Source organism: Nematolebias whitei, chromosome 12 (assembly GCF_014905685.2).
Source record: "Nematolebias whitei isolate Nwh7 chromosome 12, NemWhi1, whole genome shotgun sequence".
Classification (NCBI taxonomy): Eukaryota; Metazoa; Chordata; class Actinopteri; order Cyprinodontiformes; family Rivulidae; genus Nematolebias; species Nematolebias whitei.
Window position 1 is genome coordinate 41,796,759 of NC_056509.1, and position 16,255 is coordinate 41,813,013.

At 39.3% G+C, this 16,255-nt stretch overlaps 3 protein-coding genes across 3 annotated transcripts in view; 2 read left to right on the top strand and 1 right to left on the bottom strand.

The window, feature by feature from the left end:
* Window positions 1-325: 325 nt before the first annotated feature.
* On the top strand, window positions 326-6,017 carry emc7b (ER membrane protein complex subunit 7b). The gene is made up of 5 exons (XM_037685599.1): window positions 326-678; window positions 1,323-1,442; window positions 1,562-1,700; window positions 1,966-2,046; window positions 5,227-6,017. Exons 1-5 carry the CDS (start codon window positions 446-448, stop codon window positions 5,380-5,382), a joined length of 729 nt encoding a protein of 242 aa, XP_037541527.1. The 5' UTR covers window positions 326-445; the 3' UTR covers window positions 5,383-6,017.
* A 6,332-nt stretch (window positions 6,018-12,349) lies between these two features.
* On the bottom strand, window positions 12,350-13,855 carry chrm5b (cholinergic receptor, muscarinic 5b). The gene has a single exon (XM_037685923.1). It carries the CDS (start codon window positions 13,853-13,855, stop codon window positions 12,350-12,352), a length of 1,506 nt encoding a protein of 501 aa, XP_037541851.1.
* A 660-nt stretch (window positions 13,856-14,515) lies between these two features.
* The window catches only part of aven (apoptosis, caspase activation inhibitor), a 53,117-nt gene continuing 51,377 nt past the window's right edge, over window positions 14,516-16,255 (top strand). Inside the window, exon 1 of the mRNA XM_037685924.1 lies at window positions 14,516-14,707. Within this exon, the coding sequence (XP_037541852.1) occupies window positions 14,531-14,707 (177 nt within the window). The 5' untranslated portion in view covers window positions 14,516-14,530. The remainder of the gene's footprint in view (window positions 14,708-16,255) is intronic.

Here is a 16,255-nt window from a genome sequence, read left to right on the forward strand (position 1 = left end):
TGAGCTACGACAACACTTAATTTCCCTCTGGGATTAATAAAGTATCGAATTGAATTATTGGGTTCACGTCATATAGTCTTGTATTTCATGCAAGTTACCTAATATTCATTCAACCTTTATGTAAATCCCACTGAGCCTCGAGGACTCGTTTACAAGAGATATATATTTTATGAAGGTAAAAGAACCCGTAAATCCAAAGTAACAATAATGGGGACATAAACAAAATGCATTTTATTAGCTTAAATTTGTTTTAAAAACCGATTATCAACTAAAACTTCACCCTTGTCATTGTAATGGTAAGTTTGAACAATAAAGTTTTGTGAGTGACGTCATTTCCCGTAGGGACAGCTGATGCCGGATTTTTCCGCTCTTCTAACGCCTTTCCCTCGAAGACTTGTCGGCGCAAATACGCTCTGAAATCTTTTTATCTGAACAAAGTGTCGGTATGGTGCACAGAGAAAGCTTATCGCCTCTGTGGCTCTTAATGGCTACTGTTGTCGTGGTTAGCGGCTTCTCTGACATGGATTCAGGGCCTGGCGCCGGAGGATCAACGACACAAGCGAACGGAGATCGCTTCAAAATCGAGGGAAGAGCAATAGTCCCCGGCTTAAAAACACAAGACTGGGTCTCTACAGCCAGAGTTTTGGTTGAGGGTGAAGAATACGTGGGGTTTTTAAGGTAAATATCTACACTTTCATTCGAGTGCTTACTAGCCATCGTTTGCTAACCAGTTAGCTTTAGCATGTCCGCTAGCGGTTTAAATGACGCTGCTGGAACAAAGCAGCTGTAAACAATTGAGGGTGTTAATTATGCCACAAAACTTAATTTCTCGTTTTGTAATCAAAGTTTGGTGCTGTTGAACAACGTACCTCTGGCCTCCTGGTATTAAAGTTAAATGTCTCTTAAGCGAAACTTGCATCATATCAGCACGAGTGACACAGAAATACACGTTTTGATCAAATAATCCAATTTATTTTATTGAAATGCACCTAGTTGTGCTCTACTTGAATATTATTAGCTTTTGTGACCAGTTTTACTTTGACTCTGCTCAATATTTTAAAGTGAAATGCACATTTTTTGTTTATATTGTGTTGATTTCTGCCCAAAGTTTTTTTTTTTTTTTTACTCTTTTTCAAAGTGTTCAGACATGTTAAGTGCAGCTCAATGACATTCAGCAACACAGACATAAAATTTTGAATACTGATGTAAAAGTCTCATCTCATAAACGTATTTATCAGCTGTCTGAGGTTTTGTAATGGAGTTCATTAAGCTCCTTTATATAAATGAGCGACCTTAACCATGGTGACATTCGTTTGTTCCAGAACTGATGGGAGTTTCGCCGTGAACGACGTTCCCACAGGATCTTATGTTGTCGAAGTTGTTACCCCGACGTATAGGTTTGAACCGGTGCGTGTTGATATCACCTCCAAGGGGAAAATGAGGTGAGATTTTTAAGTGTTTTGAAGCCAAATAAACACATTTATGCTTCTTTTAAGTTTGCTTAGCTCTTTGATTTTCTGTTTCGGTGCAAGTGTAATCTGCAATAACTGCGTTTTCACAGGGCACGACTCGTAAACTACATCAAAACGTCGGAAGTGATTCGTCAGCCATACCCGCTTCAAATCAGGGCTTCTGGTCCTCACAGCTATTTTATGAAGAGGGAAACGTGGGGGTGGACAGACTTCCTCATGAACCCGATGGTAATTAATTAAACCTGTTGAGTATGTGACATGCAGTAAGTGAAGTAGATGTAGCATGATGGTTAGTGCAGTCATCAAAGCCCGGAAATACAAAAAATGTATTTCTCCTACATATCATAAATGAAATCATCACGTGGACATAGATTCTTTTTCATTTCTTGTTGACATAAAAACATGTTTAGACTGGACGAGGCAGATTGTTTTTGTTAAAGGTGAATGAACTGCGTCTACATTTATTTTTAAAATGTCTTTGTTGCTCCTGCAGGTTATGATGATGGTTTTGCCCCTGCTGATCATTGTTTTGCTGCCTAAGGTGGTCAACACCAATGATCCAGAGATGAGAAAGGTAAAACACACCTTTAAGATTTCTATTTTATGTGTTGTGCATAAGCACGGGCTGTTTATCAGTTTCAAGGTATAGCACGGTGTTTAAAAGTCACAATGTCAGAACTAGTAAAAAGTTTCTTTAATACTGTTTTAACATGTTTAAAACGGGAAAATCTGTACCTGTTACTCCAAGCTGTCTTTTAGTTTGTGTACAGCAGGAGAATCCTAAACTTTTATGCTCATTTAAATGTTTACTTTGGTACATGATACATTTTATTTACAAGCGTCTTCGGGACACTCAAAGAACTGTACAGCTAAAAACCAACATACAGCAGAAGAAAACAGAACAGGGTAACAAATGAGGCGACTGCTGGTGGAGTCAAACCCCTAACTCTCCCATTGGAGGACAACTGCTCTAACCACTCAGCCACAGCTGCCTTTTTAAAAATAATAACCAAACATTAACATAGAAAGGACACCTGAGTAAATTAAGGGTAGGTTCATGTAAAGAGATGAGAGAGCTGTGATGTTTTGTAGGTCAGGTGGTAGTTAGGGAGCAGAGTGGCTGAAGGTCATGCTCTCCATGGTGGTGTGGTGGGTCGAATGTACAGAGAGGTGGAAGGAGGAGAGGAGGCAGAACGTCAGGAAAATATGGAGGGATGAGATTGTAGACGGCTTTAAAAGTCTGAAGAAGAATTTTGAAGATGACACGAGATTTAACTGGGGGTCGGTGAAGCTGCTGCAGGACGGGAGTGATGTGATTATATGAGGAGGTTTTTATAGACGACGCAGGCAGCAGAGTTCTGAACCATCTGTAGCTTATGAACAGATTTACAGAAGACGCCAAAAAGAAGGAAGTTATAATAATCAATCCAGACTGTGGAACAAGGGGTGAGAGATGGATGGAGACGGTTGATGTTCTGATGGAGGAAATAAGCAGATCGAGGTACATTATTGATGTGGGACGTGAAGGCTGTTGAGGATGACACCCAGACTCGACCTGAGGGGAATTACATTCTTTAGTTGATAACACAAGAAGCAAAACCCGTCTTGTTTCAAGCTGATGCTGTTTTGAAATAAATGTTTGCTGCAAGCGTTAGCAAGTTGGCAGGTGAAATCTATACAGCCTACGGAGGCTAATAACTGATAATTAATTACTAACTTCATCTTGTCAGGTTGTCAGTGTTTATGAAAAGCAGAACAGGAAAAGTAATATTGTGCACAACGGGTACAATTACTTCATAAATAAAACATTTTGTTGACTCTGGTGTTTCAGCTGAGATATTTGCAACTTAAAATTGTTCTCAATATTTTTGTGTGATTTAAAAAAAAAAAAACAGTTTCAGTCCTAAATGTCATAAATATATTGTAAATAAAAAAGTTGGTTACAAACTGGTTTAAAATCTGTTCAAGTGCAAGAACAACCTGACATACTGAATTTAATCAATGACTCAATATTTTCATGTGTTCTCCTTTTTAAAATCTGTGCATTAAAATTGTTAAAAGTTTAAATACACATTTACTTTTATTATACTAATTTATCTTTAAAGAAATTATTACACAATATGTAATATTTGAGTAGTTAAAGTAAAAGTTATAGCATTTTTCCTGATACATGCTCAATAATCCAGGTAGATGAATCTAACCTGGTTGAGTCAGTTCCTCTGGACTGATTCTTCTTGTGGAAACTTTTATCTGCAAAACTTATTCGGTCTGCGGAGCTGCAACAAACTCAGTCTTTTAAGTCCAAAGTTTTTCTGCTCCAACAACAGTTATAATAAATGGCAGAGCAGAGTGTTTTTGTGCTGCTCACCCTTTTTCAACATGTAGGAGCAAAACTAATAAAAGCCAGGGTTCAAGGAGATGCTTGTATATTCACCAGTTTGGATGTAACTGTCATGCAGACGTTGCATGCACAATGTAATGCAGCTGAGCCCTGTATCAGGGTTGCCAGATAAATTTAAAAGGTCTTATTTACCCTCCTTTTCTGTGCACATGTTCAACAAACACAACACGCACCTCATCAAGCTTAATCAGCACATATGACAGTTTAGGTCAAAATACTATCATTTTCAGCCACAGTAAGTTAATAATTTCTTATCTGGCAACCCGACTGACATGGAAACTAGTGTTTTTGTTTAAAACCACATTTTTTGTTTATACCCCCAATAAACACTAGCTATGTTTACATGGACATAAGTAATTCGGATCAAACGGCCGTTCCGAATAAAAACGTGTCATGTAAACGCCCCGTTTGGGTTATTTTTTTGTTTGTTTATTCAATGTGAACCGAAATGATTTGGGATCAGAACGAAACGGGTGGTTTACGCCAATTCATATCCTGAACGGTGCCCATGTAAACGCTTGATCTGCTCGTTTTTATCTGATGGTGAAAAACTGACCTGACTGCGCATGTGCGACTTTGTCATTTCCTCCTGGGTAATGCTAATAATGTTAGCATGTCGGGGAAGCAAATCTGGTCTGTGAGCGACACAACATTTCTAGTAGAAACTTTGAAAGAGCTCAAAATGATCTGTATCACCTGGAGCTCAGTCAGGGAGTGAAGAAACGTCTCCACCATCATTAAAACTTGTCGCGGATCCATTTTGGGTGCTCAGGTTTGTTTACGTTTAAACCGGAAGTAGAACTTCTTCTTCGGTGATTTTATTAAGGAGAGTTTACCGCTCTGCACATGTCAGTACTGCTGTTCAGAACAAAGCCCGCTGCACGTAAACGCTCGTCATGAACAGATTGTGCTCATGTAAACGATACATTTGAATGATTTAATCTGAAAACATTTTAATACAGTCAAAAAAAATTGCGCATGCAAACATAGCTATTGAAAAAACACTGAGGTTGTTGTTTTGTAAACGGGACCACAGTCTTATAAACGGCACCTTCTCATGGTGGATCAACCAGTTTGCTGGTGACAGACAGAACTAGGTGTTCACATGGTAAAGGACCATCAGCCTAACGACCGAGCATTAGTGCTCTGAAACCGCTTGCTATTCACAGAGGGCTGAGTGATGCAATAACAGCATTGTAAGAAGGGGACAGTTGGACGGGTCCTCTTCACAAAGATGGCCTCCTTTACTCCTCTCTCAAACCAACATTCCTCTCTATCAAGGATGTGCCGCTCCAGATGTGATTTTATTTTGGCTCATCTGCAGCTCTCCGTCATCGTCATCTTTCTTTGCAGGAAATGGAGCAGTCCATGAACATGCTGAACCCCAACCCTGAACTTCCGGACGTCTCTGAGATCATGACCAAGCTCTTCTCTGGGTCCAAGGGCTCCAGCAAGGCAGGCAGCAGCAGCAGCAGCAAGGGCAGCCGTCCAGCCATCAAGAGGAGGTAGTACCACACGTCTGCTGAAAGCAAATGGCAACATCGAAGCAAGATTTTTACGTGTCATCCCCTCCCCGGATCTATTGTACAGATTTCTCTTTCAATAAAAGTTGTGAGCAAAACTTTTTTTTTCTCATAATGCACTGAGTAAATAACTTGTAAATGCTGTTATTTTCGTCTGCTCCATGTATACTCCTGATTTAAAACAGCTTTTTGTCTAATCTTTTCTGCAACAACCCTTTGTTTTTTTGCCACTGCTGCTAAATTCCTCTCTAAAGCAGAGCATATATATATATTTGAAGAGATTTACTCCATTTTCGGTTCGTTTTAATCATCCACCTGAATGAAAACAAGTTTGATTTAAAGATTCAAGAATGCCTATTTAAAATTCTATATAAATTACAAATGTACTGAACCGTTGCTTTTTTATTTCCGATCTCTCTGACCTTGTCACACGTTGAATCATTGTGCCGCACTGTATGACTTTAATTCACATACTGTACATTTTGTGCCTGAGGTGTAAACATTAGAAAACAGTCACTGGCTTTGAAAGAACTGTGAGGTTGGTTTTCAGATTTCTGCAGAGATCTGGTTTTACTTTAAAAAAAAATGGAATATAAAGTCAAAATTAAAGTTATTAACATATGGCTTTGTGTTAAATATTTCCTAACAACACCTTTATCTTTGCTTTGTTTCTAAGATTTAATCTGTTCATATGTTTAAACATGTTTTCTTGAAGATATTGTAGCCAAGTTCTCAAACATTCACAAATACTTAACTTTAGATCAGGCTGAAGGGATTCTATCAATAATTCTGTTTTTCTGAAGCTTGTGAGCGGTTCTGAGCTTCTTGTAATCAGATTCATCTCCTTAATATGATAGTAAGGCCTAACAAAACGGGAGGGGGTAGAGTTGCATTCAGGCCCAAAACGTCCGACGCGGCCTCAGCTTGTAGCCATCATTTCCGGACCCGACCTGACAAATTAACTAATCGCAGGTCTGAACCTGGAAAAAACCCAGACCTTTTTAATTATGGTAAGCTTTGACTGCTTATAGTTATTAGTGGACGTGCGGCTGAATAAAAGGGGCAGAAGATCGGAGTTGAGGGGGGTGTTTGTCCATTCATGGCCGTCAAAGAGCATTAAAACCCTGTTTCCATCTGCATTATTCAGACACGGACCCTGCTCTGACATGTCTACTTTGGGATCTCACCTGTTTGGGTCATCGGCCACGCGCGTCCGCTGAGTGCAGCGGCTGCATGAACGTCCATTAGACGGCAGTAGTCCATCTAAAGCTCAAATGAACTTCATTTTACCTTTTTCAAGGCCGTCAGCTCGTGGTGAAATGGCCACGTGCAGCTGGTGAAGGTATGGCAAGCCATGTTTCCATATAAATGGATCGCAGCTGATCCGCTGACGCAATCAAAAACGCAGCCCACCCATCCAGCACATTATCATGGCCCAGCTCGTCCTGAATTTGGGTTGGGCCGGGCTTTGGGCCCGGGTTAGAAATGACTGCTCTAGAAGGGAGTGATCAATGGTTTATGTTCATTAAATCTTTGAAAGAACTGTTTATATCATTGCATCTAAATTTAATTTTTAAATGTTTAAACGGCACATTAAGACCAAAATCATGTCTTTAAATTATTTCTGTCAACAACAGCAACGTTTGGAGCTCAGTCCTGGTCATGTCATTCGTGTCATGGTAGTGTTATATTTTTAATACTAAAAGAAAAAACAGTTTATTGAACTTTAAGCACGTATAACATTGTACTTTTTCTATATTTTCAGCAGCTGATGTCAAACTTTGGTGCTTGTTTATGCAGTCCTCTCAAATGCCACAGTTTTTGGAGTATAAACATTTTTTTTTTTATCCATGTCAGGACAGCAATGTGGACTTCTATAGCGCTGTAGTGTATCGGTTCAGATGCCTGCAGGTGGTTTTGTTCCTCCCATTAGGTGATGCAACAGAAAACACGAACAATTTAATGCAGTCATGGGACTCGTGTGGAGACTTGGGACCTGTGAAACCTCTGAGGCTCAGCAACACTCAGCCTACTGACGTGTTTTAATTGATGTACTTGTGTCTATTTTAGTTTTAATTCTGCCTTGGAATATGATTTTTTTTTTCTTTAAAGAAACATTTCATTCAGAGAACTCTGCTAAAATAAAAAACGCAGTTTGCTAATATTCCCTAGATTCAGCATCAACATGGAAGATTTTGAGTTTAGTACTTTTTTTTTAAATGAAATTTTCTTAAAACAGTTGCAGTGTAGAAGTACAACATACATTCTTAAACAATGGTTAATTTTCCAAAGTTCTCATTGTCCAGTTGTGAAGGTGGTGTATTCTTTCTTTAATAAGTCCATTTTTCATTAAACTGCACCTCTTGCAGTCTCAATTTGAGTTTTTCTATTGCAAACATCTTCCACAGTGCACAGCCACCGCTCCACGGTCTGTGGATCCACTTTATGCCACATTCTTGTGATGGCGGTTTTACTTGCTGTTAATATTTTAAATATTCATCCTCTTTTATTATGTTGTGTGTGAAATTTCCCAGATAGTGTTTTGGGTATCTCCTAGTATTTTTATCAAGCTAAGCCATATTTTATCCCAATATCCTTTTGTTTTTGTTTTTGACAAGGCCAAGATATGTGTACATGATACGCATAGCGAATGTTATTATCTCCGCAATGTTGTAGAATTGTGCCGCTCAGGGTGGCTGCGTGATGGAGTAGCTCTGTTACATTCATTCTGAGATATTGCTTTTGGAAACTTTAATTTCTGTTTTTCTGGATTCAATTCACTTTTTTAATGATTGTTTCCTCTGGAATGGATGCTGTGCAGCTGAAATGATTTTTACTGAAACTTTTTAACTTTTGGACATTTCGTTATGATGCATAACCATGACAACAAGGTGTGTGTTTTTTTTTTTTAACAAGTGCAGCTGATTAACATCTTAAAAGCTAAATTAATATCTCAACTACAGCCCCCATTCTCAAATGAGTTGAAAAGGAGGATCCGTGGATGCATTCCCGTCTACCTGCCAGCTGTGCTCCATTGTCTGACCACTAAGATCCTAAGCTCTCCTAAGAAGATCCTGGAACTGGCAGGAAACGTAGCTCGTGACAGCAGAAGGACCGGGATCGCCCCCACCTGCAGCTGGCTATCAGCAGCGATGAGGAGCTCGGCAGGCTGCTGGGAGGAGTGGCCATCACTCAGAGGAGTTCTGCCCGGCATTCGGGCAGTCCTGCAGCCCGGGGGAACTGAGAGGCCAGTCGAGACTGGGTGGACGGATCAGACAGCATCTGCGACCAGTTTCTTCGGACCCGCTGTGGGACGGACCTTTACAAGAGATCCTTCCTGCCTACAGCCATCAGCATTTATAACATCTCTTTATGAAACGAGGATAACATGTTACAACATTTATTTTCCCTTTGGGATTAATAAAGTATTACTGAATTGAACTGAATTAAAACTACTTCCTCAAACTGCCACAAGTGTAAATATAACAAAACGTAAATAAATGCAGGTTTAACGAGTTATGTGTACAAAACTAACTCATTGTTTCCATAACAACACAGAAACTACAATCTCTCCAAACAGAATACCACATTAAATAGTTTTTTTAAAACCTTTGGTAACATAAGAAAAATAACAATTTAGTCTGTATTATAAAACAAGCTGTCTGTGATATATTAAATATATAATAAGTTGTAAAGTGGCACAAATAAATACTAAAAAATGTAATGGTTGACAACTGAACAGGTTAATGTGGTTGAAATATCTTTTTAATGGAGGATAAAATAGCTCATTGGTTCTGATCGATTCAAATTACGGGGTGCTACAGAACAATTATGCAATGTTTTCATTTTAATTGCAAAATGAGCCAAGCAACGGGGGTTACTGCTAATAGTAATAATTATTATGACGATGGAAAGAATGCATAAAGAACTAGGTATAATGGCTCACTCCAGTAATTCAGAGCAAAACAAAATGGCCAAGTGTAAATATGAAAAGTGCAAAAACTTAATTTTATTTTCAAGCATGTTTTTCTAAAATAAAGCCACAAACTCTGTATTAATTTGCATCTTAAAATAAAACCACAAATAGAACTTTATTGTCCACCCAATCATTTACAGTAACAGCTGAATTTTCTGAGGCATGGTCAATATTTTACTAACAGAGGTCCAAAGTAAAGTGCCCTGACGGAGCAAACACAGGTGCAAAGCAGAACACAAGACAAACCAGTGCAAAAGTTAAAACATTGTAAACATCAGATTATTTACTGCAATATAAAATCAAAAGACAGCAGTAAAGCAAGCAGCATTAGCATCAATCAAAGTTTATTTTAGACTCATGTAATGACAAAGATAGAATGTGCAGATTGAAAGAATTGAACCAAGAATCTTAATATTTCACTGTGACTCGTGATCTCTTTTGTTTGTGTTACTGCAGTTTCTTCTGTGACCAGCTGTACCAATGAGAGGCAAAAGTCAATATAAGGTTATTTAAAAAAATCCTCATATTGTCTCTCTTTAAAATGTACAAACAAAAATCTGAAAATGTTGGGGTGTTGTGTAAAATTAAATCAAAACAGAATGAAATTATTTGCGTTGGCCCATATTTTATTCACAACAGAACACAGAAACCATCAAATGTTGAAGCTAAGAAAGTGTACCTTTAAAAAAAAAAAGTTCCTCAATGGAAAATCTTGAAGAATTTGAATATTCCATCAGTTGTAAAACAGGGCTTAATTTGAGCCAGATCCTGCCGGAACAGGTACTCTTATTTTGACGGTGCATTTCGATAACTGCTGGGATCCGGTAACTCTCAGGATTACTAATGATAAAGTTATGAACAAATATGACTGCCATGAACGAATAAAACTTATATTGGATATGTTAACTGAAAATAATTGCATAAACACTCATTTTAAACAGAACAGCCACTAACGAGCTTCTTAAGATAATATACGAGCTGCCCCTTCAAGTAAGTATTTCCACCCCTACCATTAAAAAAAATCTCCGCCCCTAGAAGAGTGGTGGGGGTGAGTGCCAAACGAGCTAACCAGGCAGTTGTACGTGGGCAGGAGCTCACAGGCTGCTGCAATGAACAGATGGAGGAGATGCCTGGAAATTTCACTGTGGAGTCGGGCAGTGAATTCAGTGGAGAAGAATCAACTCAGAACCGTCAAGTAAGGAGCAGGTGGGGTAGGATGCTTGACAGAAGTGGAGTGTTTACAAATGTAGGTAAACATAGACGTTTAACAACAATACACCAAAATGCAGGAAATCATATCTTTGTTCAAAATTTTACGAGGGATGGCCCCCAGACCCCGCCCCCAGCCGGCCCATCCACTATTTGCGTTCTGGCATCGATTTGTTTACAAATTAAGCCCTTGCTATAAACCAGATGTGAACACCATCCAGAAACGCTCTTCTCTGGACCAAAGCCAATTTAACCTCCTAGGACCTGGCATCCACATATGCAAGAGTTCAGGTCTTAGGAGGTTAAAACAGACTGAGGCAAAGTGGAAACGTGTTCTGTGGTTAGATGCACCTAAATTATTTTTGGAATTTACAGACGCCTTATCATCTGTCGTAATAGGAGAAACTTCTGGCATTTTAACAGCACACAGTTCAAAAGCCTGCCTCTCTGATGGTGTGGGGGTGCATTAATCCCTCTCAAATTAGCAGATTGCACATCTTGAAGGACGCCATCAACACTGAAATGTATGCACTTGTTGATGTTGTTGTTATGAACATAATAAGGTTCTATCCAGCCCCAGGACTTTTAAACAGCTAGAATCCTGCATCAGTCAAAAATGGAGCAACATTCCCTCCAAAAGTTCCAGCAGCTGGTCTCTTCCATTCTTAGATGTTTGCAGACTGGCCTTACATGAAGAGGTGATGCTTCACAGTGAGAAATAGGTCCTGTCCCAACTTTTTAAGGATGCCTTATTCAAAATGCCCCCATAAAATAAAATAATAGTTTCATATGTTTATTAATAGTAATAGTTTGTTAAGTTCCATTGTGAATAAAATATGAGTTTGTAAGATTTGCAAATAATTGGATTTTATTGTTATTTACATTGTAAGCAAACATTTTGAGAATTGGGGTTGTAGATTTGCAGTGAACAAAGAATGATTCAGCATCTTCTGCATCCAAATCAGCATGGACAGAAATGACTGAATGGTGTGTATGAAGTGGCAATACAGCATAAATCCTATTTCAACATTTGTATGAATACGCTAGTTTTATCTTAAAGAGAAATCCCATAAATCCTCATGGACCTTTACAAAGAAAAAGTAACGCATTTAAATAAAGTTTCCAAGTCTTGTTTTTGTTTTGGTGTTCTAACCTACATTAACCACAATGCATCCATCCATCCATCATCTTAACCTATCCTGAGGTGGGGGACACCCTGGACAGGTGTCCAGTCCATCACAGGGACACATGGAGACAAACAACCATTCACTCTCTCACTCACACCTAGAGACAATTTAGAGTTACCAATCAGTCTAACATGCATGTTTTTGATCTGTGGGAGGAAACCGGAGTACCCGGAGAAAATCCACGCATGCGCAGAGAGAACATGCAAACTCCACCCAGAAAGGTCCCGAGCCAGGATTTGATCTGGCGACCTATTTGGTGAGAGAGCTGGTGACCTTCTTGGTGAGAGGTGGCGGCTCTATCAACTGCGCCACCGTGCCGCCAACCACAATACAATTACAGACATTTCAACTGGAGATTTGTGAAGACACACCATGACGTTCAAAATAAGAGGCATGTCCGTCTTCCACTTTCAACTGTGCAAGAATGCACTGAATGAACCTTTCTTAATTTTAAGTATCACAAATAGCCACGTAGTCACTTCTAAATTCTGCCAATTGTCCACCAACATGTATTTTGACCCACAGCCGCATGCAGCACATCACGCCAATAATGACTTCTGACAGGTTCCAACCTGTGGCCATCAGTTCACTTTACTGTTGACATTTGGATTCTGCCCACCCCAGTACAGCTTGTCCTTGCCTCTCTTCCTCCTCCTCCAGCGGCAGAGCAGAAGCATGCGGAAAGTCTTCTGGAAGGTCTTGTTGCAGAGAGCGTAGCACATGGGGTTGATGGTGCTGTTGACGTAGCACAGCCAGTAGCCCAGGTGCCAGAGGGACACGGGGATGCACTCTGCGCAGAAAGTGGAGATGAGCACCATGATGTTGTACGGCGTCCATGTGAGGATGAAGGCCAGGAGGATAGCGCTGAGAGTCTGGGCTGCTTTTTTCTCTTTCACGAGCACCATCCTCTTTCTCTTGGTGATCTGGTTCTTCAGGGAGGGGTCTATAGGTTTGGAGGTGGAGGCTTGTTTTTTGGAGGGCTCCTCTGGCTCAGGAGGGCATGGTGCTGGACTTGTTGAGTTGCCGTTTTTACCCTTTGAGCCAGGTTTGAACTTATAAGAGATGCACTTTTTATGGTTCTTCTTTTGAGGAGTGGAAAAGTACTGCTCTTCTGTATAATCTGATGCTTGCCCATTCTCATTGTTTTGTCCAGTATGTTGCTCCTTGAATGAGCCTTCTGGGGTATTTGTGGAACCATGATGCTCCTCTTCCTCTGATGACGTATAGCTGTTAAAAGAAGTGATCTGGTCTGCTTTTGCCCATGCTTCATCAGACCTTATGGTAGTTTTAGTGGCGTTACTTTGATTAGACGAGGACCAGGAGGCCTGACTCTGGTCTCTTCTCTCTCTGGTGAATTGAAAACAAGAATGAATGATGGTCTTCTGTGGTTTAGCTTTTTCTGGAACGTTTTCTGTCGTCAGTCCCTGCAGCTCTGCAAGATCTTTTGTCCGTTTTTGTGTCTCCTTGTAGATCCTGCAGTAGAGAATGGTCATAATCGAGACGGGGACGTAGAAAGCAGCGATGGCTGTTCCAAATGTGATCACGGGCTCAGTTAAAAACTGGATTTGGCACTGGTCCAGAGGCACTGTTCTTTCTCCTACAAAGTACTGCCAGCACAAAATAGGTGGTGCCCAGAGGACAAAAGACACCAGCCAAGCCAGTCCAATCATGATGGCGGCTCTCTTGGGAGTCCTCTTTGCCCTGTAAGTCAGAGGCCTTGTAATAGAGAAGTATCTATCAAAGCTGATGACAAGTAAGTTCATAACTGAAGCGTTGCTGGCCACGTAATCTACTGCGAGCCAGAGATCACATGCAAGGTTCCCCAAGGACCAGTAGCCCATCAATATGTAAGTAGTGTATAGGTTCATGGACAGCACTCCTATGATTAGGTCAGCAAAGGCCAAACTTAGCAGGTAGTAGTTGTTTACAGTCTTAAGCTGGCTGTTTACGTTGAAGGACAACATCACCAGCACGTTTCCAACGATAGTTATCAAGCTAACGATGGCAGACACCGTGGCAATGGTTATGACCTCCCAAAGGTTGTGAGTTTGTGAAGAATTGCCGAAAGTGCTGTTTTGGGGATCCATTATCTTGTGTTGTCTAGTTGTGTTACACATGAAAAAGATAATAATCAGCTGATGGCCTAAAACCAAAAAAGAGAACAATGGTGAGATATAAAAATGCACAGAGATTATTATTATTTAAATTAAGCAATCATTATAATTTTAAACAAATAGAAACATGGTGCAAGGCTAAGACTTAAAATGTCAATTTTTTAAATAAATCTAACTTGACAAACTTGAAATTACTTTACATATTATTTCAAAGTCAAAGTTTCTTTATTTGACATTTTAATTATGAGAATAAACAAACAAAAATAAATAAACAAAATAACTGTATTGATCATTGTTTTACCATGTGTGGACATTTCCTGTTATCAATTTTCTTAGTTTTGTGATACTTTTATGTACATTTAGTTTTGACAGATGGAGGTTTTTTTTTTACCTTGAATTAACTTGATCAAACATTTGACTTTTGTAATCAAGCGACTGTAAAATACTAAATAAATTGTATGGAAATAATGGTTTGCCTTTTATACACTAAAATATATCTATAGAATATTTAAACTAAACTAAGTGACTGTTTCGAATATTTGCTGAGCAAAGAAAAGCCAAAATATTTGCGGGACACTATTCTATGTAACACCCGCATCGCTTATTTTGCGGTGTCACACACTAAGCCGTCCCCTACTTGCAACAAACATGGAAGGTAAAATAAACCGAGGCAGAGGAGGGAGCTGGAAGAGAGGCGGCCGGGGTGGAAACGACGCCGACGGTGAGCACAGAGGCCGGGGTAGAGGAGGCCGCGGCCGAGGCAAACGGGACCACTACCGGGGTCGTGGACGCGGAGGAGTTTCCCACGCGGAGTTCCCTCAACGGGTGAGACAGCGTTCCACCGACAACTCGAAGTCGCCACACCAAACTTCACTATAAATTTCAACAAATTTTGTAATACTTGACAGTCAGCGAAAAAAATCACAATCCAAGCAAAATTAGAAGTTCAAACATGTTGTCACCTTTAATTCGGCCTTACTAGCAAACGTTTACTGTGTAGTGTTTCTGCTAAATGAGCTTTAATGAAACTAATTAAACTTTATTTTTTGAATGTCCAGAGGACCAGATTTCACTTTTTTTTTTTTAGATTTAATGAAACTAGTTTACATTCTTACAGTATTTTCACAGGTGCAAAACCAGAGGATTTGATATGACACCATGGCTGCAGCTTTATTTCCACACTGATGTTCAGGATGCTCCACTTTAAACAGAAACAACAGGGGCTCCTTTGATTGCAATCATAGAAATAAGTTTTGGTGCGTAGGGTCTCCTTGATTGCAATCATGAAAATCTCCCTGGTGCATCCACACCTACCATGTGGTCTTTAATGACATAGCTGGGTGGGGGTGCACCATTTGTTTGACTTTTGCTAAATCACATGAAACATATAATACACAGTTTAAATTGACTCATGTCTCACATTTCCATGGCACCAATTATGAAAATGTTTAAGATAAGCATGAAGAAACCTACAAATCGGATGAATTTATTGTGTCCAGTTTTGGCACTAACCATCAAATTGACTTGTCATGCAGTAGCATTATTTAACTTAAGCATTTTGTTAGGCTTTATAGTCATTACTGAAAGGCATGTGTTAATGGGAACTTAACAAAATGAAGTTATAGTATGATAACGGTATTTATTCTCTACATTTGGATCTACACAGAAGTCATACTTTAAATGTAAAATGTTCTCCTACTTTCGTATATTTTCCAACCACAGTCTCCTCAATTATCCATGAAGTAACGGGGATGGTGGACCAAGACCAGAACCTACAATTAATCTTTTTGAACACCCCCAGGAGAGCCCAAAACATCTTACTAAACCAAATCAACTCAAAAGTGTACATACATGAATCTGCACACATCATCTTAATGCTTATGTGCTTAACTTTTTCAGTGATTATTCTTGAATGAGAATTTTCTGCACAAGATAAAACAATAACGGCTGATGAGACTAAATACAAATGTTTAGGGAATAAAACATAATTTATTACCAACTATTTTTGAAATGGTTTAACATCTCCCAAGTCAAATGAAGATTCTTTAATATACTGACTCGATATACAACAGCAAAACAGCCATCTTGCACATTGTCATTCAAAAAGTGATAAATATCTGTGCATTGCTTCATTTTTAACATATTATTGTTTCTGTCTATTATACACTTATAAATTATCTTTCCATTCTGCTGTTGTCTTTAAATTTAAAAAGATAACTGTAGAAAGTTGAAATTATTTTTGAACCCAGAGCTTTTAATTTTTCATTGTTTTTTTTTTAGCTGTATTGTTTCTCAACTTGCTTGTTGGTCTTTTATTTAAAGTTTTTGGCTCAACAAGGGGACCCCCCCCCACCCCCCCCCCACACACACACA

What these genes read in the sequence shown, in the direction of transcription:
- emc7b (XM_037685599.1), top strand. Translation starts at nt 446, where the DNA reads ATGGTGCACAGAGAAAGCTTATCGCCTCTGTGGCTCTTAATGGCTACT. An exon ending in GAATACGTGGGGTTTTTAAG is followed by an intron (nt 679 to 1,322) that starts GTAAATATCTAC and finishes CGTTTGTTCCAG; the next exon opens with AACTGATGGGAGTTTCGCCG. An exon ending in ACCTCCAAGGGGAAAATGAG is followed by an intron (nt 1,443 to 1,561) that starts GTGAGATTTTTA and finishes GCGTTTTCACAG; the next exon opens with GGCACGACTCGTAAACTACA.
- chrm5b (XM_037685923.1), bottom strand. Translation starts at nt 13,855, where the DNA reads ATGGATCCCCAAAACAGCACTTTCGGCAATTCTTCACAAACTCACAAC.